This window comes from Astatotilapia calliptera, chromosome 2 (genome assembly GCF_900246225.1).
Source record: "Astatotilapia calliptera chromosome 2, fAstCal1.2, whole genome shotgun sequence".
Lineage (NCBI taxonomy): Eukaryota > Metazoa > Chordata > Actinopteri > Cichliformes > Cichlidae > Astatotilapia > Astatotilapia calliptera.
This window is the reverse complement of record NC_039303.1, coordinates 1,952,650-1,980,438: the sequence shown is the minus strand read 5'-3', so window position 1 is coordinate 1,980,438 and position 27,789 is coordinate 1,952,650. Positions and strand designations below refer to the sequence as shown.

The 27,789-nt window shown below is 42.6% G+C and overlaps 2 protein-coding genes across 5 annotated transcripts; both read left to right on the top strand.

Moving 5' to 3' along the window:
* The first annotated feature begins 519 nt into the window (after positions 1-519).
* Positions 520-12,991, top strand: rnf103 (ring finger protein 103). Of its 3 annotated transcripts, none has more exons than XM_026181662.1 (8): positions 521-880; positions 992-1,177; positions 3,788-3,936; positions 6,342-6,457; positions 8,003-8,425; positions 8,517-8,649; positions 9,472-9,558; positions 10,547-12,991. In XM_026181662.1, exons 2-8 carry the CDS (start codon positions 1,045-1,047, stop codon positions 11,516-11,518), a joined length of 2,013 nt encoding a protein of 670 aa, XP_026037447.1. In that variant the 5' UTR covers positions 521-880; positions 992-1,044; the 3' UTR covers positions 11,519-12,991. The 3 variants fall into 3 exon arrangements, with proteins under 3 accessions (XP_026037429.1, XP_026037447.1, XP_026037438.1); XM_026181653.1 differs by having other exon boundaries at positions 521-886; XM_026181644.1 differs by having other exon boundaries at positions 520-1,177.
* A 4,985-nt stretch (positions 12,992-17,976) lies between these two features.
* Positions 17,977-27,393, top strand: LOC113030297 (magnesium transporter protein 1-like). Of its 2 annotated transcripts, none has more exons than XM_026181625.1 (10): positions 17,977-18,532; positions 18,954-19,123; positions 19,205-19,322; positions 19,785-19,925; positions 20,068-20,208; positions 23,146-23,235; positions 23,745-23,808; positions 25,666-25,740; positions 26,063-26,153; positions 26,257-27,393. In XM_026181625.1, exons 1-10 carry the CDS (start codon positions 18,437-18,439, stop codon positions 26,270-26,272), a joined length of 1,002 nt encoding a protein of 333 aa, XP_026037410.1. In that variant the 5' UTR covers positions 17,977-18,436; the 3' UTR covers positions 26,273-27,393. The 2 variants fall into 2 exon arrangements, with proteins under 2 accessions (XP_026037410.1, XP_026037419.1); XM_026181634.1 differs by having other exon boundaries at positions 17,979-18,517.
* The last annotated feature ends 396 nt before the right edge of the window (positions 27,394-27,789 follow it).

Here is a 27,789-nt window from a genome sequence, read left to right as displayed (position 1 = left end):
GCAGAGTTGTTTTGCAACATGTGTTTTAGCAAGGAAAAATGTGTTTAGATTTATGAGTACAGAGGGTTGTGTTTTGTGTTTTCATGTGACATGTGTTTATGGTACTGGAATATGGTGGCTACATTTAGTAAATGTGTTTAGACTACTGGTCATTTGGGTTACAGGATTGGCTTTTGTGTTTTAACATTTGAGAAAAACTGTAAGTTACACTGTTACACCACTTCTTCCAAGTTGCTATGTTTGTGCTAATTATTAACATTTCTGCTGAATTACAATACTTCTGCTGTGTTGAACCATTTCTGCCAAGTTGTTACATTTGTGCTAAGTTGTTGTGCTTGAGCGAAACGATTACAAGTTTAGCTACTTTTCAAATGCTGACTTCAGCTTCTTCAGCTATTTTCAGCAGACAGCTGCAGCCTTACAGCGTTCACGCAGCATTTCCCTAGTTAAGATATTTGATTTAACTTTTGTCTATTTACACTTTGACAGTTTCATTACTCTGTGTGTGTGTGTGTGTGGAGAAGGGGGGTATTACAAGCGTCAAGTGGAACAGGATATGACGCCATCTTCTCCGTGCACACAGCTGATCGGAGACAGAAACAATAACGGTCACACTCGTCATTACTGGCGATTTGTAACCCAGAGAATGTGAAGCACGGCGTTAGCATCCAGGCTCATACGCGGCTGACTGTCAGCGGAAGCTGCTGCAGTGGCGACGAAGAGCTAAAGACGCTTAGTTTTGTTACAGCAGAGGCCTACCTGCGATGCTAAGCTAAGTGCTGAGCTGTCACCGTTAGCACGGTAAACAGTTGGAGGAACAAGTGAGGGGGTCTTCCCAGCTGTAATTAGAGACGTTTGTGTGCCCGTGGCTGCTGCAGATGTGTGTGTAAGCCTGTCTGCTGATCGCAGCCTCTCGCAGACCTTCTCTTGGCGCTTTCGCTCAGCCGTAAGATGTGGTTGAAACTGTTCTTCTTGCTCTTATATTTCATAGTGTTGTTTACGTTGGCGAGGATTTTTGAGGCAGTAGTTTGGTATGAGACTGGTATGTTCGCTACGCAGCTCGTGGATCCGGTTACTCTCAGTTACAAGAAGTTAAAGACCATCCTGGAGTGTCGAGGGCTGGGATACTCCGGGCTGGTCGAGAAGAAGGATGTGAGCGAGCTGGTAGAGAAATCAGGTAAAGCCAGAGGCATCACACAGCCTTCATCATTAGTGGGTTCATGAGCTGCTGTTATTTTCTGTGTGTGTGTGTGTGTGTGTGTGTGTGTTTCTCAAGTTCAGGACTTTGAAACTGCAAAGAAGCGAACGGTTCTGATAGAGAGGGCAGGGCTTGCCATGAAGGGTCCTCACAAGGGTACGGCACCATCAAACGATTGCTTCTCCACAACATGGAAGCTTTTCTCAGGCATTGTAATAACCAAGCTGGGTAGGCAGACGAGTCAATACATTAAAACGGCTCTGAAAGACGTTGTAAATGGCACCGCAGGCCAAAGCATCAGCTCAGGGTTGATAAACAGGGGCTCTTAAGACAGGGTCAACCAGCCTGAGCACTGTCTGGATGACTACACGAATCTAATGCCCCACACATGGATACTCCAGAGCCTGGCATTAAACAAGGGTAATTATGTGCTAAAAACATTGATGAGGAAGTCAGGGGGATTGGAAGACAACACTGAAGGCCAACTCCAAGACAACCCCACACATTACCATCAGCTGTGAAATATACCAGCATTGTCCCCACTCCTGTTCTGCATAAGCCTCAACCATTCAGTCAGCTCAGGGTGGACACAGATTCAGCTGCTGAGTGACCATCAGCCACCTCCACTACATGGATGGCATCAATGTGTATGCCAGGAGCAAGATATCGACTCACCGGTCAGCCTCACCAGGATCTACAGCCAGGATACTGGGATGCCATTCAAACTGGATAAGTGTGGCCAACTGTTTGCAAAGAGAGGGAAAGTGATCCAGACTAAAGAGATGGAGTTGCACCAAGGCAGAATAGCATAGAGGACCGCTACCAGGGCCTGAGTATCCCATGGGCCAATGAGAACCATGAAGAAGATGCACAAAGGTCAACCATAGTCAAATACGTCAAGTAGATGGGACAGGTGCTGAAAGGCATAAGATTCAGCTCATCAGTACATGTTCCCTATCAGCCATCAGATACCCTGCTGGGATAACAAGCTGCCCGCAGGAGGAGATGAATGCCAGCGATGCCACTGAAACACCTCACAGAGTGTGTGTGTGTGTGCGTGTGTGCGTGTGTGTGTGTGTGCGTGTGTGTGTGCGTGTGTGTGTGCGTGTGTGTGTGTGAGAACAAGTATCGAACATGTCACCTGTTTTCTAAGTAAATATATTTGTAAAGGTGCTATTGTCCGTCGTAACTCATCCACACGTGCGAAGAATCAAACCGTAGATGATCATGAATTATGTGTAATAATGAGAAATTAAGTCGTTTTGAAATGTTTCTGTAACCAAATCTGTTCTTATGTTTTCCACCAATAAGGTTGTGAGTGTCCTGCGAGAGCGCATTGATCTGACCTGTTGTAGATGTTTCTTGGACATCTTGGTATTGGAACAGGTTCTGATAGGCCATCAATGGGGAGCAGCTAATATGAGTTTGGGGGCAGGATTGTCTTCTAATTGATTGATCTCAGTTGGTGTGATGACTCCATGTCTGTAGCTGTAGTTGAATTTCTTTGCCGGTGTGGACTGGATCGGTGGTTCCTGACATTTGCTAACAATTTGATGTGTTTGCTCTTTTAAAATCATAATAACAGAAACGACCCAAATGACGTTTTTTCTTCGAGTCCTGCCTGTTTGCCAGCTGAAGTCATTTGTGGAGTTTTCTTTGCATCCTAAACACTTTTTCTGGAAGTTGTGGCTGTAATTTTTGTTTTGTTACCTGGTTTCAACTGAATCCTTCATTCTTCAGGTCTTAGTTTGAACACTGCTGATACAGTCCCTTGGGTAGATTTTGATTTTCCAGCTTTATAAAATTCAATCAGTCATCGGTAGGATTTCTTTGTCAGCCAACATCTGGAACGAGTCACTTGTATTGCAGCTGGAGATAGCGTTTGTGTTGTACCTTGTCTATGACAAGGGGAAGCCAGGGTGTCAGGTAGCCAACTATCGGAACTGGAGAAAAGTGTGATGAAGAAAAGTGTGCCCATGTCTGAGGCTTTGGAAACTGCTAACCTCCTGAAGAGTCCAGTATACCAGAGATATAGAGTCCAGGAGAATAAACCAGCTTTTCTGCTCAGTGTTAGGGGAACAATATGAGGACAGCTCCACTGAGACTGGAAGGGCACATGGGACAAGGATGCAACACATAACAATGCTTAGACCGCAGCAGTGGAATGCTTAAAAATGTACACGATCAATAGGAGTCCGAATGACAGGCCAATGTTATTGCTGTTATTGATCTTAGTGGATCAGTGAGCTGATCTCTCATTCACTCCTAGCATGCAGCTCGATGTCATCCATGCACAGGAGGTGGATAACAGTTGCTCTGTTCTGTAGTTGGTTTCTGTAGCCAGTAATGCAGAACAGCAGTGGAGCTCATCTCCTTTGTAAATCCTGCACTTAATAGCAATGGCTGACGAAGTGGCATCATCAGGACATCAGTGGGATGTGGCAAACAGCACTATAGACCAGCCTCAAGTGAACGGCACACGTTGCCACCTCCTGTACATGGATGACATCGAGCTGCATGAAGACCACTGCTGCATGGATGTCAAGTATCAGTGCTCTTTAAAAGCTGCTGCACTTTGCTCTGTCACAGGAGAGCTGACACAGGGGGAGCTGTACTCGGCCATAAAGAAGCAGAAGGAGCAGACAGAGGCCGACGGCTCCAGCACCACACACTTCAGTGGAGAGGTGCACTTCTATGAATTAGTAGAGGACACTAAAGATGGGATCTGGTTAGTTCAGGTAAAAGCACATTCTCTGTTAAACCTGTCAGTGGTGAATGATTAAGTGTCCAAAAAAAGAAACTTACAGGCAGCAGCAGCAGCAGCAGCAGCCGGGTGTTGCTACTCAAATGCGTTTGATGAATTAATCTTTAGAAAGTGTGACTACCTCTATTAAAGCAAACATACGAGTAGTTTGTCGGTCTGGAGCTTTCAGGGGTATTAATGTAAAGCAAAGGAGGAAATGCATTAGTAAAGAATTAACTGCTGCTGCCTATTAGAAAGGGTTTATTTATCTGTTTATATATAAGGAACCCCATTAGCTTCCACAGTAGTGCTTGCTAGTCTTCCAGGGGCCCGAGCCATCAAGTATAAGCTAATGAAACATTACACAATAAAGTAGATGCAAAAATATCCTCATAATTTAGCTCTTACATCCACAGTGAGGTTGTAAGCATGTAAATATCAATAACACTGAGGCACAACATTGGCCTCTTACAATGTTTACAATAATTAAAAACTGTGAATAGGCTTTTATGTTTTTAAACTAGCAGTAGCAGCCAGTGCTCTCATTGTGTGAGGCTGTTTATTCCACTTTAAAGATGCTCCGAATATAACAGAGTTTTTCAAAACTGACCTTTGGCTCGAGGAGTTACTGCACTGCAGTCGTGTAGCATAATTGTGTATCTTATCTGGAAGTCCAAGTAAGCCATGGTGTAATTTAGCTTGTACTGGAAGGTTTATTCTGCATTTGATCGATGCTGGTATAGTATGAACATCTTAACACTAATGCGGTCGCCTTATTCTGGACTAACCGAAGTCTGTTGAGGTCTGTCTCACACGCTGCTGACCAGATGATTGAACAATAACACTAGTGCGTTAATAACATCCTTCATGACAGAAGAAGTGATGTAGAAAGATCAGCGGCGCCCTGCCCCATGTTCTTAACAACAGTCTTTATGCTGAGACCATGAGAGGTGGTGATTTATGGTGACACCAAGTAGTCTGATCTGGGTGACCTGTTCTAATATTGATCCAGCTATGGAAAGGCTCAGGGTGTAGTTGGGTGTAGTTATAGTTACTCACAAGTGACATCAAAGAAATCTTCTTTTGCTGCCACAGGACCTGGAAGCCTCGCAGTTACTGAGGTGACCATGACGTCAACATAGCATAGCATAATTATTCTTTAGTCTAATATGAGCACATCTGTTTGACAGCTAAAAGTCACTGTGTCCGTTCAGAGCTTCATAACCCAAAGTGTACTGCAAAAGCAACCCAAGACTTTCTGCAGGCAAAGAAATGTTCTTCAGTGGACAAGTCGGTCACCCTAATGAAGAATAAGGTTGAGTTACTGAAGACAAGATTGAAAGGAGAGATCCACAAACAAGCAGCAGCTGGAGATTGTTTTGGTAGTTGACTAATCTGCTAATTTTCTTTCATTATTCGATTACTCAACAAATATTTCAATAACTCTGATCTCCGCCTCTGTGGGCAGTCCTCCAGTTCTTCACCTGTTGTCCAGTTGTCTCAAAATAGGAAATGTATTAATTTGAAAATAATAGAAATGTATTTAATATTTACTCAGTAGGTCTATCAGAGTGAAAAATGAAATGAATCAAAATATTAGGTGATACAAAATATGATTACAGAGTAGCAGCAGCTGCCCCTCGAGCCCGCTGCACCACCCCTCCACTGCAGGGAGCCAGAGACCACGCCCCGCCACGCCCCTGCCACGCCCCCGCCACTAAATGTTTTCAAAATCTGGCAAAAACTTGTTTCAAAGCAAAAATATATATTTGCAGTCAGTCTGAGTGTGTGTATGTTAGTCAGCTAACAAACTGAATAAAAGTTTGTACATCCAAAGCTGCATGCAGCTCCACTGCTGCAGCTCCACTGCTGCAGCTCCACTGCTGCAGCTCCACTGCTGCAGCTCCACTGCTCTGAGATGGTGGATGTAAACGTTCACATCCCTGCACTGAAATTAAGTTCTTTAGGAAATTCAAGTAAAGTATTAGTTGGCATGTTAATCAAAAATAATGTGCTTTACTATTTTTCTGCTGCTTTTTTTGTAAATCAGCAAGTTTGAAATTTTAGCAATAACAATAATAATATTTTAGCATTAAAAATATTGTAATTCTAGAACTGAACTTGTGCTTGCTGGTGTAAACTATTTTAGTAATTACCCATACTGGGAGTTTAGGGCAGCTGTGGCATAAATCAAAGTAAATGCATGGGAAATGGCTGCACTGTCACAACAAAGCTGGTGCAAAGAGACAAAAGAAGCGACGTCGGTTCGCCCACAGTGACAGTCTCACTGGAACATGGAAGCCTTTTGTAATAAAGTGGGTTTAATCTGCAAATCATATTAAAAGCTGATTGTCCAGCACTACCAATGTGACCGTATCATGTCCCTGTGTGTGACGGCAGGTCATTGCTCAGGACCGGGAAGCTCTGCTCAGCCAGTCCAACTGGGGGAAGATGGTACAGAAGGTGTCCCAGTTTGGTATCAGAACTGGAACCTTCAACTGCTCCAATGACTACAGGTGATATGCTGTTACTCCACAGAAAGAGACACTACGGAAGTTGAACAACAGTTACACAATCTGACAGTCACACTAGGAAAGAACATGGTGGAAGGCTGCACCGCGACCCTGTGCAGTGATCCTGCAGTCTTTGAAGTGGTTGCTTTGAAGACGGGGACCAAGTCTAGGACCAGGTCTGTGACTTCCAGCCAGTGACCATCTTCAAAGCAACTACCATGCCACAATAGTGACAATATGGCGATAACACACGGTGTTGAAAATCACAGATGAGTTTGAATTTCAGTGACCTCAACCTCAAGGTCAGAGGTCAGTTGAGTTTCATTCATTTTTATTCATATAGTGCCACGTGGTGGGGCGGCTGTAGCTCAGGAGGTAGAGCAGGTCATCTACTGGCTCCAGTCTGCATGTCAAGTATCCTTGGGCTAACTAACTAACCCCAGGTTGCTCTCGGATGCATCCATCGGAGTGTCAGTGTGTGTGAATGGGGCGTGTTGTATAGAGCGCTTTGAGTCCTCCAGGAGAGCAGAAAAGGTCGATATAAGAATCAGTCCATTTGCCATTCACCACGTCACAACAACAGTTGCCTCAGAGCGCTTGGGTCATGTTTTCTGAAAGTGTTGTGAACGAGGCAACAATGGATGCCTCAGGTGTATCTACCAGGAGGCTGAGATAATACGACGATCACCTAAAATAACTAAATACTGTTACTCTGTTGATGCAGGTTTACAAAAATTCACGTTAAACAAATACAAATTTATATAATTATTCATATAAACTACTAACAGAGTCCAGGCAGAACCTGACACATCTGAAACAGGAATTCCTCCACAGGACGGCGGTTTGACTGCAGCAGGTGCTCAGCAGCTGTGGAGCACAATCAGATGTTCACAGGTTGACAACCGGCTGACGTGAGTCCTGTACTGCAGGAGGACATGTCGCAGAGTAGTTGTGCTCATTGGCACAGATGGATTCGGACTGACTGTATGCTGGGAAACTGGTTTCCTCCCAGCAGACAGCGTGAAATCAGCAGTGTTTGCTCACCTTCAGTTGGAGATGTTCTCCAACAGCAAAGATTCACTGTGCCACCAGCTTGGTCACGAGGAGCATTTATTGAAAAGCTGTTTTAGTTTCATTGACCTCTCAAAGCCACTTCATCCTTTTTTTTGCACAAACCAGGACATGATCAATGTTTCCTAGTTTGAAGGACAGGGTCTGATTGGACAGCTAAACTAAAACAAGCTGAAGTTCTTTGCTGTCAGAAGAACCACTCAGAGATGAAATGTTGCTGTCACGGTCTTTGTGATGTGTGACATGTGCTGTTGGCAAACCCACTCTGACTACAGGGACTGGATGCAGTCCACTACATGTTCAGACACACACCCTCTGCCACACAGCAGCACAACTACGACGTACTGTATAACAGCGCTGGTATGTCGTGGAGCAGCAGTGGGGCCATAAAGCTGAGCAGTTCCAGTGGGACAGATGAAACTGCATGTAGATTTGACCTGCTGTGGATCACTGTTGGTTATGTCTTCTGTGTGCTAGGTCGTGCATCAAGCGTGGCTGGCAGCGCTCCACCCTGATCATGTCGGTTCCCCAGACTTCAGCATCAAAGGGCAAAGTCATGCTTAAAGAGTACAAAGGGAGTCGGGTTGAAACTGAGCAGATCTTCCGCTGGATGACCTCACATGTGGCTCATCGAATCAAAACCCTGCATCATTCTGAGCAGCTGGTGGAGGAGTGGCGTTCTGACCCAGCTCATCCACTGAAAATGTTTCTGTTTGCCCGCCTGGCCCAGCCGCCGGCCTTCTTCTCCTCGCTGTCTGTTAAGTTCACCGGCAGGATCGAGTTCATCTTTGTGGATGTGCGTCGTTGGTGTAACTATAGCAGCCTATCAGAGATTGGTGTGACACGCAGCCCCGCCTACATCCTTAAGATGCCTGAGGGCATATATCACTATGGCAACAGGTGATGACTGTTAATGAAGATGTCTGATTTTTTTAAAAGCACGTTTTTTATGTAAAGAAATTAAACTGCAGTCTGTGTTTCGTCCCCAAAGCACCGGGGAGTTCCTGTCCCTCGCTGCCATGGATACGTTCCTGCGTTCGGTCCAACCAGAGGTCAACGATCTGTTTGTCTTCAGTTTGGTCCTCATCAACTTGCTGGCCTGGATGGACCTCTTCATTACACAGGTCACTGTTTCAGTCTTCCTTAGTTGTAGAGGTGAAAGGGGACAAAAAGCCTCTACTCTCTACTTTGTGTTTTTACTTTACATTTACTATGTTCTACTCGAAGTTTACTTGTTCGTGCGCTACATTCATCTGACAGCTTTGATGCTTCTAGCTACAGTTACATTAGCTCAGCCTAACTACACATGCTGTCTGTGCTGCTTCATAGACCTGCACAGGAACAGGAAGTTTCTCCCAGAAATGCAACAGTTGTCCTTTTCTTTCTTCTTCCTGCCAATATTATTGTTATTACTGTCAAGTCTGAGTTTCTTCCTACAAATGATTTCAGACAGCATACACAATCAACTTTTCTTCAATCCACAATGTTATTTTCATAATAAAATAAATTATTCAGCTTTACAGTTTTCCCCACATTGCATTGAGTTACAGTTCTTCTCTCATTGAAACAAATAAAAAGTTTTCTAGTACTACAGAGATGCACAGGGAATTACCTGAAAAACCGCCACGCGCCTGTCTTTACCTGGAGTATTTTAGCTGTTAGTAAGCATGCATGTTGTCCATGACCAGCTCGGTTATACGTGATGCTGATTGGCCGATCCCTGGCCACTTGTCTGGTGCATCTTCAGTCCTGTTACAGACCTGTACGTCACTGTAAGATATCCTGACTGAACAGCTCTCTTCAGCTCTTACTGCAACATCTCCAAACCTGATGTTACTTTCTTTCCTTCTGTGTTCGGGTTTTGTTGCATTGTCTTTGGTCTTCTAGCTTCCAGGTCATGTAGTGCTGTTCTGAAGTTCTGATGTGAATCGTTAACATGCTTTCAGGGAGCAACCGTGAAACGATTTGTAGTTCTGATCCGAACACTTGGGACCTACAACTCCATACTGCTGGTTTCCTGGCTGCCAGTTCTGGTAGGGAATCATCGGCACCACTCAGTCCTCACGCCTGACGTTTTTCTTGTGTTAAGCATTTTACTTTCAATTGCTGCAGTAAAGAAAAAAAGACTGAACGAGAGCTAAACAATAACGATTTATTTACATAATTTTAAAAAAGTGGTTTTTAGCAGTCATCTAGATTTAAGGCAAATCTTCTGTGATTTATTAAACATTTATTAAAAGTCATTAATACAAAAATACTGAAAATCCATTTTAATACTGATTGAAATGAATATTTGGACGGGCACAGGGAGCGTGCTTCGTGTCCGCAGGAGGAGGCCTCTCCTACTTTATGCTAACTAATAAACATATTAGTGTTTCCATTTTAGTGGAAACACTAATATGTTTATAAAGTTTTCTGATTTTCTTCTTATAAATAGATTTATAAATGCTTGGATTATTGTACTACAATGTAATGTGCTGTTCAGGGCGACTTAAAGTGAGTGAGTTTTCACTTTTAATGGTTAGCCAACTTAAATCTCTAAAACATCTGTTCCAGTGCATTTGCAGTTAAGCTGCATTCATTTGCACACATATTACTTACATAAATTTAAAAAATAGGAGGGACTTTCAAATTAAAAGCGACAAAATTACAATTTTCCACAAAATCACAATAAACAGCCGTCCACTGTGGGCGTTTCCTGGAGAATGTTGGTGGATGAACCGGACCTTTACCTGTCGTTCCAACCAAAGGCCTGCATGTGGCCTGCAGGCCTGCACGGTGCCCAGTTTTACATCCACCAGGACATCACGGAGCATTTGCCCTCGTTAGCCTTCATGGCAGTGAATCAAGTACAGTGCAGTTACTCCACAGTAACCAGGGCTGTGTGTCGCACTTTACTGCATTCGTATCAGAGAGAATCCAAACTGCTCTGACAGTATGTAACAACAGACTGCATGTTCTGTTTTACTGAGTAAAACTGTTAATAATTGTCACTAATCCCTGCCTGCTCACTCTCTCCAGGCTCTCCTTCAGCTGCCCTATCTGGACCTTCTGCACGGCTACAGTCTGAAGCTGCTGCGTTATGCTGACACCACTACACTAGCCAGCCTAGTGAGAGCTGACTGGACCTTCTACTCATCCCACCCAGCTCTCTTCCTGTCTACCTACCTAGCCCACGGCCTGCTCGTCGACTACTTTGAGAAGAAACGGCGCTGTGGTACCAGGAGCCAAGAAGACAGCCGTACAAACCTGGAGTGGCTGGCCAGTCTGTGGGACTGGTACACTTCCTACCTGCTCCATCCAATTGCATCACTACAGCAGTTTCCGTCTGACCACTCAGAGTGGGAAGATGATCCTAACTTCTTATTTGAGCATTTGGCTTTTCCTGATCTGTGGCTTCGTCCATTAGTAAACATGGATTACATCAAAACGCTGCCGACCTGGAGGCTCAGAGCAGCTGGTCAGTCCGGGTCGGAGGCCTGTTGTGAAAAGGCGGATGAAGAAACACGTAGTCAACATTCAGACGAAGAGAGGAAGGAACCTCCACATGGTAGCAGCAGCCACAAGAGATCACTATGTAGTGTGAACTTCAACTCACAGCTTCCTGCGTGCGGCGACGTGGACGCCAGCGGCGGCCGTCAGTGTGCGTGTGCTGCTGAATCATCCGGGAATGGAAGCTCGCTGTCAGCTGACAGGGCGGTGAAGGATAACTGCATCGTGTCTGACTGTGTTTCTAACCATCAACACTGTGATTGGTCAATGTGGCCCTGTGACATGCTTCAGTGTTCAGAATGTGTGGTTTGTCTGGAGACCTTTGTGAGCGAGGAGGTACTGATGGGGCTCCCCTGTGGCCACGCCTTCCACCAGCAGTGCATTGTGGTATGGTTGGCAGCGGGCAGACACTGCTGTCCAGTATGTCGCTGGCCCAGCTACAAAAAGAAACAGCAGAGGGCTGCTCAGAGTAGTTCTACTGACAACACAGTGCAGGACTGATGAGATGGCCTTCAGCTATCGATGGTGACAGTTTCTCCTCTTCGTGTCTCTTCAGACTCTCTAACCATCAAGAACAATTAAGAAGGAAACGTGGTCGGTAAGCGTGATTAGGGCGGCGTTATTATGAGCCATTAGTAATCTTTGCTTCCATTCCTGTTGATGAGCTGGGCTGTCAAAGCCCAGCTACAATGCTTCTTATCTAGACGGGACGTTGACTCTCACAGTAACCATGTGTGTAGCCACAATAAACAATGTAGTGCAGTGAAAACATTTTTAATGTTGCTTTGTCATTCTTAAAGTTTGGATGTTGTCAGTCTGAGAGAAAATGTAATCGCCCCAATAACGCTACCAGCTGGATTTCTGTCAGGACGATAAGCTGAATGCATCAGAAGACATTTGTACAGAAATCTATGTAGACTGTGCTTCGTCCTGTGTCATCTGCACCTGCAGCAAAGAAGGCCTTTGCTTTGTGTTTGCATTTTGTCCTGAACTGTATGAAATGAAATGGCTTTGTCTCCTGCACACTGGTCACCATAGGAGAGGAGCAGAATTCAAATAAATTAATTGGATATAATTGCTGAGAAGCACTTTCCTGTAACTCTGACCGTTTTCCCCAAGAAACATCTGGAATTATTCAGATTAAACTTTGTCTCCTGTCTGTTGCAATATTTCACCAACACAGATTATGGTCAGAGGTCTCACACAGTGAACAGCTGTTGATGTGCATGCAGGGCGACAGGACTGACTCTGACTGGAGCCCTTTGAACTGGTCACCTGAAAATGAGGCTTTGGTGTTTGTGAGCTGATTCAGAGTAGCAGTAAAGTGTGACCAGTTCTAGACTTCGTCACTATCGTTTACCTTGATTTTCTTTGTGGTCTCTGAAGACTAAACCAAAGCAAATGTCACAAAATTGGGGTTCATATGTGCGAGAGCTAAAATAAGGTTCGTTGCATGCTTCAGAGACGAGTCATGTTTGGAGTAAACTGTGTGGGTGATCACACCGTCTTACATCCACTCTAAGAACACTCAAGCAACACCGCTAACCTGATGGCTGCGCCTATGATCAGAGTAAGCAGTACCAGCTGTGCACAGTCCCACCCAGGACAGATAGTTTCAGCTTTTACCAACTAAGAGCAAGACGAGACCCCCTGTTATGGGACCACAACAGCTGCATTGTCTGGGAGTTTTTAGACTCTCCATCTTCAAAAGAATTCTGTTTTGTATGATATAAATATGTTATCACAGGTATGCCCTGATCAACTGAACCCAAACTATCTGCCTAGTATTTTTTTCCTAACATGCTCAGTGCTTTGACCCGAGCAGTTTTCCCATCAAACAACATTTATTATCCTGCTAGTTTTAGCTGCTGCACCACGGTGGGCGCTATAGGTCTGCAACAGTCTGTGGGTGGATGGATGCAGGGTTTCCCTGGCAAATATTGTATTGTAATTAAAAGATTAACGTTATTCATCTCTCAGTGGTTATTTGGTGTAGTTAATCAATACCAAACTTGCATGTGGTTGCAGAAGCGTGTGTGTGTGTGTGTGTGTGTGTGTGTGTGTGTGTGTGGTTAAAACCAGCTAAACTTTTTGCAGCTGGTAACAAAAACACAGGTGAAACTAACTGATCGTTAATGGTCACGTACATACCCCTGCTCTGGCTCACCTGTGTGTCAGGTTTCATCTCAAGCCACTGCAATATTCCTTTGATGTTAAAGTACAGTTATGCTCTAATTCATCCTGGTTAATTGAATATAATATGTATGACGAGTACAGTGAATGCATCACATTCAAAAATGATTTAAAAATCACTTTAGAAATTAGTGAACAGTTCTGCGCAAATTCAACAAGGTTAATGTAATAAACACAAATGTAGAAAAGCTGCAATGAAATTAAATTCTACCATTCTGATCGAAAATATTCCTTATTCTAACATTCCTTTCTCCTATTGAAGATCCATTTATTTTGCTCGTTCCAGTCGTTCCTAAGTTCACTAATGTTACTTTTCACTTAACACGTGACAATAAATACAGACTGGAAACAGGAGGAGAGACATGAGGTGGGACACACGGCTGGAAACGATGGACGTGTCGAGGCAAAGAAAGTAAACGACACGAGTGACAGGAAGCAATGGACACAATAAAAGAGGAAGACAACTGAATGGAGAACACAGGGATAAATACTGACAATTATAATAATAATGGCATTAATATAGCGCTTTTCAAAACCCTCAAAGCGCTTTACAATTCCACTATTCATTCACTCTCACATTCACACACTGGTGGAGGCAGCTACAGGTGTAGCTACAGGTGTAGCCACAGCTGCCCCGGGGCAGACTGACAGAAGCGAGGCTGCCACGATTGCCCTAACCACTATAGGACACCAAGGAAAACAGAAGGGAACAAGTCTGATGAGACAGGAGAAGTAATACTCAATACCAAGCACCCGACTGTCAAACAGAACTTTGAAGACCAAGGAACCCATCTGAGATGTCGGGGATGAAAATGTGGAGAAGTTTAAAGCAGGGCCAGGTTATGAAAACATCTCACAGAGCCCTGTTCAAGCCATCACCCAAACACAGAAAGAGCTATTTTTACAAAAGTTACAGTGTCTACACTTTCCAAGCTGGTAGCGACAAGCCCTAAAAGACTTAACGAGACTTGCATTTTTAATTGTTCACCACCTCGTGCCTTTGTAGTCACCATATTGATATTGTTTGCGGATTTGATAAACTAGCCTGCAGCTCCCACATTCCTCTTTTACACCAATGACATTAGAACAGATGCTTGTTATTTTACATCATGCAGGAAATGATGTTAATGGTCTCTGGTACTTTTGAACCTGCTGTATATCTGATAAAAGCAGCTACTGTGACTGGTAGTTGTGCTGATGTTGTTATCAATATAACCCGAACCTCCACTGCAGAGATTAAAGGATTGAAGAACTCACATAAACAAGCACACACAGGGCAGTTTTTAACCTTCAGAAAGCTTAAATATACATGATTTCCCTCAAAGCATTCGTAACACTTGTTTCCACATCTGAATAAAAAGACATAGAGAACATAAAGAATCTAAGCAGATTGTCAGCTGACCTGATCCTGGCTGCTTCTGTGCTTGCCCCATATCTGATTATACTTCTGGACAAACGTTGTGCATTTGTCATTCTTGGGGATCATCAAGATGTGTTCTGGCAAAACCGAGAAAACCTTTATGCGGGCCATTTCCACCCATGAACTCTGACCTTAACTTTGACCTTAACTGAGGCCTGCAGTTCTTTACATGTTGTTCTGGGGTGACCTCTTGGATTAGTCTTCTCTTGGATAATTTTGGTCTGCCCGCCACTCCTGTGAAGGTTCACCACTGTTCCATGTTTCTAACGTTTGTGGATAATGTTAGGGATGGGAACAGACGTTTCGACACTGCTTCTGAAGCGTGGTTGCTTCGAAACACTGGTCAGAAGCGTGGTTTAAAACATCCAGATCACATGGCTACGACTGAACAAGGTTTTGGTGTGCTTCACCCCAGCTGGGACGTACCTGCTGCTTTGAGACATTGCGAGGTGCCAGGATTCCATTTTTATGAAGCAGAATCATTTGTAATTACTGAATTATATTTTTGATACCACCTCTTTCTATTTCTTATACACACATTCGTAAAAAATGTTGTCTACTTTCAACAAAAAATGTTATTCGCTGCATCACATCCTCACTCTAACATCCTGCCGGTGTTACAAGATAAAACATCCACAGGAGGATAAAGGAGCTTCTTCGTGGTTCAGCGGTTGCTCAGCAGCACGGATGTAGACAGAGGGATCAGTTTGTTGAAGCACAGTTTATGACAATCAAAGCCTGCTGTCTTTAACAGTCTCAATCTTTTTCTTGCATTGTTTGTACAAGGATTTAGCCAACAGATGTGCAGATCACCATTACTGACAGTCTGGTATTATAAGTAGCTTTGTTGTCTGCCACATTTTTTCGCAGAATAGCATTATCGACATGTGGCAATAGCCAAATTGGCGAGCAGGTGTCACTGTGGAGACGTTGTTTCGAAGAATCGATACAATTGTGGCACAAATGTTTTAAATGTTTAACGAAGCCTCGCTTTGTGGGGTTTGTTTGCGTGCCACGGTGGATCCTCTCTGGATATACTGTCACTCTATTTTCTTTTAGTTTTGAATCGTTGGTTTAAGAGTATTTTAATACAATAGTAACAAATAAAAACAGTACAATTAAAGTACAAGAAAAGACAGTTTATTATTTTAAGTACTGATAAAAATTATGTTTAAGTTTTATAGAATTATTTTACTGATGATTTTGAATAAAGCGTACTATTGTAAACTTGATTTATTTAATGCATAATTTAAGATTCTATGTTAATAGAAATTAAACATGTAGTTTCACCTTGAGTAAAAATGATTGATTACGGCAGTTTAATGTCAACTAATTGTTGGTCAGAGTGTAGGTAACAGACATCTTTACTGCTGCCGCAATAAAACACAAAAATAAAACGAGAAAATAATTGGTTAAATGCTGAAAATTGTTTGCATAATACTCAGAGTTGTGTGACACTATAGTTTATGACGCATGAACCTCTAATAATCATGTTGTTAGGCTTAACTTGCCAGCCAAGTGCCAATTGCTTTATGTGTAATAGAGGATTTCTCAAAAGGGTCTGGATCGGTCCTAAACTTAAATAAATGTCAGTTATTACCTGTCAAAGAGTGTAATGTTCAGAGTATTTGTAATATAACAGTTAAAAATGAAGCAACATATTTAGGTCTGATTATCTGCAAAGATCCAAAAGACAGAATTTTACTAAATTTTCCCCCAATTATTAAAAAATCTCAAACCAAATTAAATCAATGGTTGCAGAGAGATTTAAGTTTAAGAGGAAGGGTATTGCTCTCAAAAGCAGAAGGTCTGTCTCGACTGACTTATGCAGCAATTTCTCTGCATGTGGACGGCAAAACTTGTAAGGATATCGACCGAATGCTCTTCAACTTGCTCTGGAAAAACCGGACACATTACATCAGAAAAAGTGTATTGATGAATGACTATGAGCACGGTGGTCTCAATGTTTTGGATTTTACTACTCTAAACAATACATTTAAGATTAATTGGGCTAAACATTTTCTTAAAAATCCGGTATCCATTTGGAATTTTATTCCTCACTACATTTTCTCTAAGTTTGGTGGTCTAAGTTTTATCTTAGGTTGTGATTATAATATAGATAAGCTTCCAGAAAAGCTCTCGATGTTTCACAAACAACTTCTATTAGCTTGGTCCCTTATATATAAACACAACTTTACACCCCATACGTGTCCAATTTGGAATAATAGGAACATAGTGTATAAAAATAAATCATTATTTTTTCTAGGTGGGTTGAGAAACGGATTGTTTTAGTGAATCAGCTGTTTAATCCTAATGGGCAGCTCATGTCCTACTCAGAATTCTTAAACACCTATACATTTCCAGCCACACCCAAAGAATATGCCATATTATTTGATGCAATACCTACGGGTATTATAATGCTTTTTAAAGGTATTCAACCTTGCATATCATCTGTTTCTCTCCCCAACCCTTTAGATTCACACATAGGAAGAATCTGTCTAACAAACCACAGTAAAAGTAATAAGAATATTCGTGCTTTGTTCCAGACAGAATCTCTAACTGTCCCACATGTGGTCTCTTACTGGAATTTCTTTGTCAGTGACATTAACTGGAAAAGAGTATGGACAATTCCTAACAAGTATCTGGTAACGAATAAAGTGAAGGAAGTCTCATTTAAAATACTGCATAAATTTTATCCTGCTAATCATTACATGACAAAGTTCAAAAGGGACATAAATGTGAGCTGTGGATTTTGTGGAAGCCATCCTGAGACTGCAGCACCTCTTCTGGATCTGTTCATACGCTAGAACATTTTGGAAAGACTTCAGTAGATTCATTGCTGGACATCTCTATAAAGACTTTACTGTGAAATGGGAAAATCTTGTATTTTGTTTCTTTCGAAGGCAAAAAAAAGAAGATGTTTACTTTATAATAAACTTGTTAGTTATCTTAGCTAAATTTTATTTTCACAAATGCAAATACAGTAACAAAAAACCTAATTTTAAACATTACTATAATGATGTTTTATGTTACATAAAATTGATTAGTGGATCACTTAACAAAAAGGCTATGAAAACTATTACTATTTGTAGTAATTACAAATTATTTGAATGTTTGTAATTCTTTGTATTACACCCCCTGGCATATGTTAATTTTGTTCTGATTGTATACATGTTCTGTATACTGTTTCTTAATAAAGTTTAATATTAAAAAAAAAAAAAAAATAGGCTTAACTTTCCGGGAGCTGCGACAGTTGGTACCGCTGCCGAAAACTGTGGCGGTGACAGGAAAACGGGACGCGGTGTCGTGAGTATCCGCACCGGTGATAGAGTTAAGCCGAGCGGTGAAACTGAAGTTGTGGGGAAGGTTGTGGATTGTCCCACGAACTGCAGTCTTTACCAAAGGCAACCGTATCCTAACTTTTGTACACGCATTGCGTCACGTCTACAAAGTCGGCTAGCTAGCGAACGTTTGCAGAATATTTCCTATTCACTATTATTGATTAGGTCACAGCACACTAAACTCGTCAGTGGATTACATCAGAAGTACGGAGAAATTCGTACGTAGGAATGCTGTTTTGAGGTATCCTTACTCCAGGTACCTGGCTCTGCAGCACAGCTGTAGGTGGCGGCAATGAGCAGCTTGTTTCAAATCGGTTTTTGAAACGAAGAAGAGAGAAACCAGAAGGAAGGACTGCTCTCTGTGTGATTGGCTGAGATGTGACCAATGGAAAGCTGACAGGATATTATCGCGTGTTCGCGAGCGCGCGCGCGTGTGTTTGGTAGTAGTGTGGATAGTGCAGCAGAATGTTAGGAAAAGTTTTGACTTCGCTGCTTCTTCTCGCGGTCTTCTTCTATGAACCCGCGGAGGCGCAGAAGAAGAAAGAGGTGATGTCTTCAGTGGTGTGTAGCCAAGGAAGTTGTTAAACTTTGGAGGGAGTTTTTCCAACTTCGTCAAAGTTGCACGTCGTCTGTTTCCGCATCATTCTTGGTAGCTAGCTTAAGCTAACAGCTGCTAGAAAGAGCTCCGTTACTCATTATCTAAAGTAGTTTTAGCAGTTACAGCAGTAGCTTAAATAACATGCTAATTTCATCAGACAGCATTAGTTTGATCACAGTTGTTAGCTCCGACTAACCCAATTACTGGTTGTAAACTTGACTGGGCGTTATTAAACCGGAAATGAATTAAACATTAATTACCTTTATTCTAACGCCTAAATGGCGCGTTTAACTGAACGAAAATAAAATGCATAGACAATAGAAAGACGTTTGTTTTTGCTACTGGAGCTTTAGCAGTTGTGTTGGTGTCTTTGTGTGTGTGTAGACTCTGCTGTCAGAGAAGGTGACGCAGATGATGGAGTGGGCCTCCAAACGATCAGTCATCAAAATGAATGGAGATAAGTTTCGTCGTTTTGTCAAGGCTCCCCCTAGAAACTACTCAGTGGTCATCATGTTTACAGCACTGCAGCCACAGAGACAATGTGGAGTGTGCAGGTAACAAGTAGCAACAGGAAGAACATGCACTGCTTTTATTCCAGCTTGCATTTGTGACTTTAAAACATGTTTCCTTTTCAGGCAAGCTGATGAGGAGTTCCAGGTGCTGGCTAACTCCTGGCGTTTTTCTTCTGCCTTTACCAATAAAGTCTTTTTTGCGTCAGTCGACTTTGATGAAGGATCAGATGTGTTTCAGATGGTGAGACATTTTATTCTGTTTTCATGCATTTAAAAACATCTCAGTCAGGCCAACTTGTGTATATATAATGAAGCAATCTCAGAGAAACTTTGTAATTTTATAATAATTTAATGCTGGCACTCATTTGGTTTAATGAAAACATGTTTTTTCTTCATAAAATCATGAATAAAATGAGTGGTTAGATCGCAGACTGCTTCAGTTATTTTAATATTATCACACTTTCGTTTTGTACAATACATTTGTTTAAACAAATTTAGTTGACCTAAAAATGTGTGCAGTGTTCAACCCCTGGGCTGTTTCCCTGTTGTGTTTGCATGTTCGCCCTGTACCTTTGTCTGTAGTAAAAGATGATAAATATTAGAACATATTTGATTACATTTAATCAGACATCCAAAAGGAGTCTAACTTGTTAAATCCCATCACTACACGTATCTAATCTTCTGATTCTCTCTGTATTTTCAGCTGAATATGAATTCTGCCCCAACATTCCTCCATTTCCCATCCAAAGGAAAACCTCGAAGGCCTGATACGTATGAGCTCCAGGTCCGAGGCTTCGCGGCTGAGCAGCTGGCTAGATGGGTGGCAGACAGAACTGATGTACAAGTAAGTGTCAAACGTTTCAATGAGATCAGTGAAGATGTTTGCAATAAAATGAATTCAGACTTCTAATTAAGGCAAACAAACACATTCAAACACGGGCATGGTGAGAGCCTCTGGAGTCTACTCTCATGTTTGTGTGTTTCAGATCCGTGTCATTCGTCCTCCCAACTATGCAGGGCCTCTCCTGCTGGGATTCCTTCTGGCTGTGATTGGTGGACTTGCATATCTACGAAGACACAATTTAGAGTTTCTCTTCAACACAAATGTCTGGGCCTTCTCCGCACTGGTAAAAACTACCATCATATACACACACATGCTGAAATGCTTATTTGCTTTTTCTCTGGTGATCCAAGTTCAGAAAAAAAAGATCAAAATCTTCTGTCGTCCATCTCCACACCATGTCCAAATGCACGTCAGATAGCCTTATAGTGTTGTGAAATGTGACGGTATACATGGGTGTGCACATTATCTGTGGCTCAATACAAGTCACACCACAAACGAGACAGAAACAAAGTAGATCTGCTGTAGCAGGTGTAGCTCTCCTGTGGGCGCTTTCCTCCAGTTACTGTAAGAACTGTATTCTACATTAGTGTGCAGAAGTCTTGACTTTGTTTTGCTTCCATAAAGCCAGACTTTCAGTTCTCCGAGCTGTCTTTTGTTTCAGGGTTTCTTTAGACACTGGCTGCTTTTTCAATCGTTTTTGGTTCAGTACTTGTACCTGACAGTTTTCAGAGGACTTAACACTGGCTTATGTATAAAAAAAAGGCATCTAGCTCAAAAGATTAACCTTTGTTGTGTCTACACAGACGAATGATCCAATAATCCCGGCACTTTGCTGCTACCAGCCTGTTGCAATAATACATTTCCCCCAAAAGATGACTCCCAAAGAGCTATTAGCCAAACGCTTGGATATGTCAGCATCTTTTTCTAATTTTGTAGAACAAAATAATATTGTAAAAGTATACATTCATTACAATGACATAGGAGCAGGCACCGGTTTGTGGAAGGTGACGTGTTAAATACAGTGGCCAAGCTGTCATTGTATTTTACAGTGGGTGGAGGAATTTTGCCCCACCACAATCACATGACACCGCTTCCTTTTGGTGTGAAGGAGAGCCTGTTTGAGTTGGGTGACACTGCAACAAGAAGCCGGAGTCAGAAACAGATTTTTCCTTGTCTGTCCGGGCGCCCCGAGCGGAGCGATCAGCACTATTTTATCCAATAAAATCATCGTTCTCTTCCCAATCACATGCAGACGCTCTACATGCCAGTCAAGTCACAAACGTGTTTCTTAGTGACGCACGAACAGGAATCCAATCAGCACGATGTGGGGAGGACATGACTGTGTTTCAATAAGAAACCTGTTTGTGGAGGGATGTGCATGTGGTGCCTGTAATTGTGAACTGCTTAGTTTTAGGTGGGAAAAGAGAGACTGTGATTTCATTCAGTAGTGTTGGTTGCATGTCGTGTTCTGCTCTGACAGCTGATTGTGTGCCTCTGCAGTGTGAACATGGACCGTGAGTTTTAACATAAAACTCACTGTTGCAGCCAGCGACAGCACAAACTCGACCCTCCAGGCCTCCACGGTGCAGGTTTATACATGTAGTGTTTCAGGTCCAACAAGAAATACAAACATGCAAGTCACAACAATCTAAAGAGCCTAGAAATGTTAAAGAAAGAGACGGAGCTTCAACCATTCGAGTAATTCAAGCAGTTGTTTAACACAGTGTGCTTCACTGACACGTGTGACTAAACACAGACCTGTAATACAAACGTATTTAGGAGCAGCATGTGAGTAAAAAGTCTGACATTAAGCAAACACAGTCTCTAGTTTTTCAATAAAAAGGGCAAAATAATTTCCAGGCACTGGGTATCATTAAAATTGTGACAGATGATTTTCATGACAGAGAACTGAACAAAATGCAGCTAATGTGCGAAGAAGGGCTTGATGTGTCCTGAAGATCACTCAAAGAGATCACTCAAAGAGATCGCTCAAAGAGATCACTCAAAGAGATCGCTCAAAGAGATCGCTCAAAGAGATCGCACAAAGAGATCGCACAAAGAGATCGCTCAAAGAGATCACTCAAAGAGATCGCTCAAAGAGATCACTCAAAGAGATCGCTCAAAGAGATCGCTCAAAGAGATCGCTCAAAGAGATCGCTCAAAGAGATCGCTCAAAGAGATCGCTCAAAGAGATCGCTCAAAGAGATCACTCAAAGAGATCACAAAAGAGATCGCTCAAAGAGATCGCTCAAAGAGATCGCTCAAAGAGATCGCACAAAGAGATCGCACAAAGAGATCGCTCAAAGAGATCGCTCAAAGAGATCGCTCAAAGAGATTGCAAAAAGAGATCACAAAAGAGATCGCTCAAAGAGATCACAAAAAGAGATCGCTCAAAGAGATCACTCAAAGAGATCGCACAAAGAGATCGCTCAAAGAGATCGCTCAAAGAGATCGCACAAAGAGATCGCTCAAAGAGATCGCTCAAAGAGATCGCACAAAGAGATCGCACAAAGAGATCGCTCAAAGAGATCGCTCAAAGAGATCGCACAAAGAGATCGCTCAAAGAGATCGCTCAAAGAGATCGCACAAAGAGATCGCTCAAAGAGATCGCTCAAAGAGATCGCACAAAGAGATCGCTCAAAGAGATCGCTCAAAGAGATCGCTCAAAGAGATCGCTCAAAGAGATCGCTCAAAGAGATCGCACAAAGAGATCGCACAAAGAGATCGCACTGTGTTTAAAAGTAAAGGTGGTCATACCAAATATTGGCTTTCAGACTCGTTAGAATATGTAACTGTACTATATACTGCATGACTTTGTGTTTACAATTCCATTTCAATATTCAATATTCTGGTTTTGTTAGCAAAAGATAAAGAAATGGCGGCGCTCAAGACTTTTGCACAGTACTATACATGCATGTGATTCAGTGTAACTGGTGCAGTACATCGGATGAGCTGGGAAGGACCAACTGTCAGTTTAATTCTGTACGTTTGATATATAATGATCATAAAACAAACTCTTTCTCCATAGATTTTGGAAACACTTGCCTGGAATAATCTGGAGACGGTGGAAACAACCGGAGAGCTGTTTCCTTTTTGTTTTTTTTGTGATAAAATGTGTGAACAAGTGAACCTCTTACAGTCAAATGAGATGTTTTTGTTCACGTAAAACACCCAACAGCTCCTACGTCTTTGTGTTTTACGCATCTTATTTGTGTTTCAGTGCTTTGTCCTGGTCATGACCTCAGGCCAGATGTGGAACCACATCAGAGGACCACCTTATGCTCACAAAAACCCCAGCACAGGACAAGTTGTAAGACACACATACACTTCACTCATGTCACTAATATAACATGTTGGCTCCAACAGAGTTACTACAACTATTTAACAACGTAACAACTTAACTGACGTGTGTCGCTGTGAGCTGACTGAAGTGGTCAGGAGATGACATCATCATGACCATGAATGTCATGCAGGTTACCGTGCTGAATGATTGGACGACACGTCTTTAATGACTCGCGCTGAATTTATTTTGGATTTTCTTTATTCCACACATGGCCTCACACATATAGACTAGTCAGTAGAAATAAATAAAGGAAGTATAAAGTTGTAGTGAATAATGATCACTAACGAGAAACGAATCCGTCTTAAAAGATTAAAAGTTGTGATCCTGTGTGGAGAAAATCCCAAATAAACTCATATTTGTTAGAGAGCACGCAGTGATGGGTTAATAAAGGTGTGCGCTGGTCACCCTGACACTCATGGCCACATTTACTGCATGTAATCTTTTGACCAGTCTAAGATGTGACTGTGTGTTTTCAGAGTTACATCCACGGCAGCAGTCAGGCACAGTTCGTGGCAGAGACGCACATCGTCCTCCTCTTCAGTATCCTTCAGCTTTCTGCAGATGAACACTTGTGTGGCCGTGTCCACTAAACACACACACTCTGTCAGCTCAACAACCTTCCATGGATAACAACGGCTTCCCTCTGCACCAAACACATGATCTCCTTTTTAACATATTGGGCCATTTTTTAAAAATTCTGTTTTCTGCCACTTGTGCGGGGCCGGGTCACGCAGGCGGCAGCCTAAGCTGTCAGTCCGAGACCTCCCTCTCACAGCCACCTCCTGCAGCTTCTCCAGGGCCACACTGAGGTGTTCCCAGGCCAGATCTCGGGCATGTCCTGGGTCTGCCCCGGGGCCTCCCTTTGGTGGGACACAGGGGATTTCAGCCATGTCTCTTAGTTGTCTAACTTATGCATGTTTGACAGAATCACAGGCTGTGATCAGCACACCTGTCTCCACTGTTGAAATAACTTCACGGCCCACAGTGTAGCTGTGACACGAAGCACCTTTGTAGCTTTCTCATGTTTCTCAGTTTGATGTGCGACATTATTCTGAATTAGCACATCAAACTGTAAACACCACCTGTGTTATTCCAAAATCCAATACAGACACTTTTTGCCTCAAAAGTTTACACACAGGAAAAAGTGAAAGTTTGCTAGCAGCTCTTTCTTCTCAAGCACCATTCGATTTTATTAAAAGTGTTGGTTTACAGCCATTTTCAAATCTGTCCGGAGGGATTCAGCCACGTTCAGATCTGGGCTCCTGCTCTGCTGCTCGAGAGTATTTTACAGAGTGGTCCTGAACCCACTCCTTGTCCTATTGGAAGCTCAGCCTACCCCAGTCGGAGGTCCAGAGCGCTCTGGAGTTGGCTATCATCATCGTGTCTGTAGATGCATCTTTCCTCGACCCTGACTGTCTCCCAGTTTCTGTTGCTAAAGTTTATCCCCACACTGTGATGCTGCCACCACCAGGCTCCATTGTAGGGATGGCACCGTCCAGGCGGTGCCCGTTTTCCTCCAGACATGACCTTTGGGATTCAGGCCAGGACTTCAGGCTCTGTTTAATCAGAGAACTATGTTCCTGGTCTGAGAGTCTTTCTGGTGGCTTTGGTCCAACTCCTGACAGGTTGTCCTGTGCCTTTCACCCAGGGGTGTCGCTACTAAGACCCTTCTGTCCCGATCAGTCAGCTTGGCCGGGCAGCCAGCTGTAGGAAGAGTCCTTGTGGTTCCAGGTTCTTCCATTTACTGATGATGGAGAAAACGTCGCTCATTAAGACCTTCAGTGCTGTAGAAATGTTTCTGTACACTCACCCAGAGCTAAGCCTCACTACTGTCTACAGACCACTGCTTGGACTTGGTGCATGTCAGAGTGTGTGCCTTTACCACAGCTGGGCCTCAGTCACATAGTAAAGCAGCAGAAACAGGACACGCTGCTTAACTTCGACTTTCATGCCAAATAAATAATTTTGTACATGTGATAGTTTTGGGTTTTTAATTTTGCATAAATTTGCAAGAATTTCCAGCAGACTTTCTTCACTTGGTCGTTTTGGGCCACTGTGTGCAGAAGCTTTTTCAGGGATGAGCTCTGTGTGCAGCAGTGCTGTGTCAGCTGCAGGAAGCCAAGATGCAGCACAATGATTCCATTAAATGTTAGTGGTGATTCATATCTGAGTATATTTTTTAAATTGATTACATTTTTCCCCTGGAGGTACACGGAGAACAGCTGGGCCCTGTCCCAGTGGCTCAGGCCTTTGTTCCTGCTCCATTTCCTGGCAGAGTCTTGGTTCTCGTAGCCTTGTCTGTGTTTATTTCTGGGGTGAATGGTGGTAATAAGGTAAAAGCTTGGCTGTGAGTAGATGGATGCTATGAACTCGTTCAACCCTTGACCCAGCTGTCAGATGCGGCTGTTACCATGGGAATAGTTCTACTGTGTGAAGCTGCTACTTCAGACATGGATATTGGAAAGAGAAAGAGTACGTGTACACACACACACACACACACACACACACACACACACACACACAGATTGTGTCTTCGGGTTGTCTAAGATCATTTTCCAACAGAGAGCAACAAGAACATCTCAGTTGTACGTGCATTCCTGTGTATGATCCAAGTTCTTCTGACCTCAGAGCATCTGTGTACGAATATAGAAAACACAAACACTCCACAGTTTCCAGATAATAACTTTGTCTAACCCAACCTTCTCTAAACCAGTCAGTAAATCATCGTCCCTGAGTTTGTTTACTTGTCTGCATCATGCATAAGGAGGTATAATCGCAGAACCCTGCGTGTCAGTTATGTGTGTTGCAGGTATCGGTCTAGTTATGCTGTTCTTCAGTTGGTTGCTGTCGATCTTCAGAGCCAAGTACCATGGATATCCATACAGGTGTGAACATGTTAATGTTGGATTCTCCTGTTTAATCGACTGCGACCGGCTCAGATGGTGCTTTGTGTCGTATGGACTGAAAGTTGTCTCGTCTCTGTTGCAGCTTCCTGATGAGTTAGTGCTGATCAGCTCCTCCAGAGTCAGAGCAAGTATAAGTCGGAGGACAGACGTGCTGCAGGGTGCTGTCCACAGCATCTTTGATGAAAAACTGTTTGCCAAGCCATGATTGTCCTCTGATCTGTTTAATAAAGTCAGTACATCATATACATACGGTGCCTTTTACAATATCACAAGTGGTTCCTTTACAACAACAGAGCTCTGATCGCTGCTGTGCAACATGAACAGTCGTGTACCAAAAGATGTCTTCTTGGTCTGAACTTGGGCCAAATTGTTTGATTTGTGATTCATTTCTAACCTGCAGACTGTGTTTTTGTCTTAAAGTGCAGACATGAGTCAGGACTGTTTAGTTCTTGTTGCTGAGACCTCAGCAGACATTAGTCTGTTGTTGCTGTGACTCTTAGGATCCAGCAGCAGTACTCTGTGTGCTATTTGTACTAAAAAGGTTTTGTTCAAACATCAGTTGAGACATATATGGATCTGTTGGTGCACTTACACGTTTCTTTTTTATGTACAAATGCTTCCCTCCTTTAGTAATACTCTGCTTGGTTTTTACTGAGTTTGTACACTTGTGTTGCAGTTAGGCAAACAGTCAACAGAGAGCATAGTTTTGATTTTAAACCCACATTTAAATTTAAATGTGATATTTGATTTATTTGCCGGAGTAACTGTTAAAGTTAGCTCTGTTTCTGGAACAGAAACGCTTCCTGTGTTTGGGGTTAACAAACTAAACCTGTTGTCGGCATCACGGCCCTCACATGTAAAATATGATCTGTAGAAACAAAAGTTACTTTCATTACATGGCTCAGTAAAATCCCATAATCAGTAATCATTGGTGTCTTATTATTGTGATCACGGCCCTTTTGTTTTTAAATGGAAAATGTCAGATTGATGAAAATATGTTTGTACTTTGTTGTCAAGCTAACTGTTCATACTTCTTTCCAAATGGGCCTTATCTGCAGAGCATGATGGGACGCATGTGTCTTCATGTGTGTGTACATGAGGACTGGGAGAAGGTTGCATTTTGTGTGTGGTGTTTTAAATGTGTGTTATCAAGTTCAACAAAGAGGGAATATTTGATCAGAGCTGACTGTTGCTGATATTAAAGTGTCGTAACTGAGGATCAGTGTGTGTCATAGACACTTTGTGTGTGTGCGTGTGTGTGTGTGGTCATCAGACTTTACTGAAACTACCTGAGTCAGTCTGAAAGTGTTACTGGTTTAGTTTCTCAGACATGGATTAAGAGGCACATTTCTGCTGCAGTCAAACGTAACACATGATTTCTGGTATTTTTACTGTATAATTCCACATATCGCTTCAGAAAACAGATGTCAGTGTGACACTTTAATATTTTCATAGTTATATCAATAAGGCGCCTACACAGAGAAACCTTATGAACACTATCTCGGTTGGCTGCTCCCTCTAACCATATCATACATTATTAGTACTGTATGCTGCTCAGTAACATTCAACATTTATTATTTACCATTTCCAGTTCTGTAATTTTTAGTTAAAATAA

What these genes read in the sequence shown, in the direction of transcription:
- rnf103 (XM_026181644.1), top strand. Translation starts at nt 952, where the DNA reads ATGTGGTTGAAACTGTTCTTCTTGCTCTTATATTTCATAGTGTTGTTT. An exon ending in AACTGCTCCAATGACTACAG is followed by an intron (nt 6,458 to 8,002) that starts GTGATATGCTGT and finishes TCTGTGTGCTAG; the next exon opens with GTCGTGCATCAAGCGTGGCT. An exon ending in ATATATCACTATGGCAACAG is followed by an intron (nt 8,426 to 8,516) that starts GTGATGACTGTT and finishes TCGTCCCCAAAG; the next exon opens with CACCGGGGAGTTCCTGTCCC.
- LOC113030297 (XM_026181625.1), top strand. Translation starts at nt 18,437, where the DNA reads ATGTTAGGAAAAGTTTTGACTTCGCTGCTTCTTCTCGCGGTCTTCTTC. An exon ending in TCTGGGCCTTCTCCGCACTG is followed by an intron (nt 20,209 to 23,145) that starts GTAAAAACTACC and finishes TTTGTGTTTCAG; the next exon opens with TGCTTTGTCCTGGTCATGAC. An exon ending in ACCCCAGCACAGGACAAGTT is followed by an intron (nt 23,236 to 23,744) that starts GTAAGACACACA and finishes GTGTGTTTTCAG; the next exon opens with AGTTACATCCACGGCAGCAG.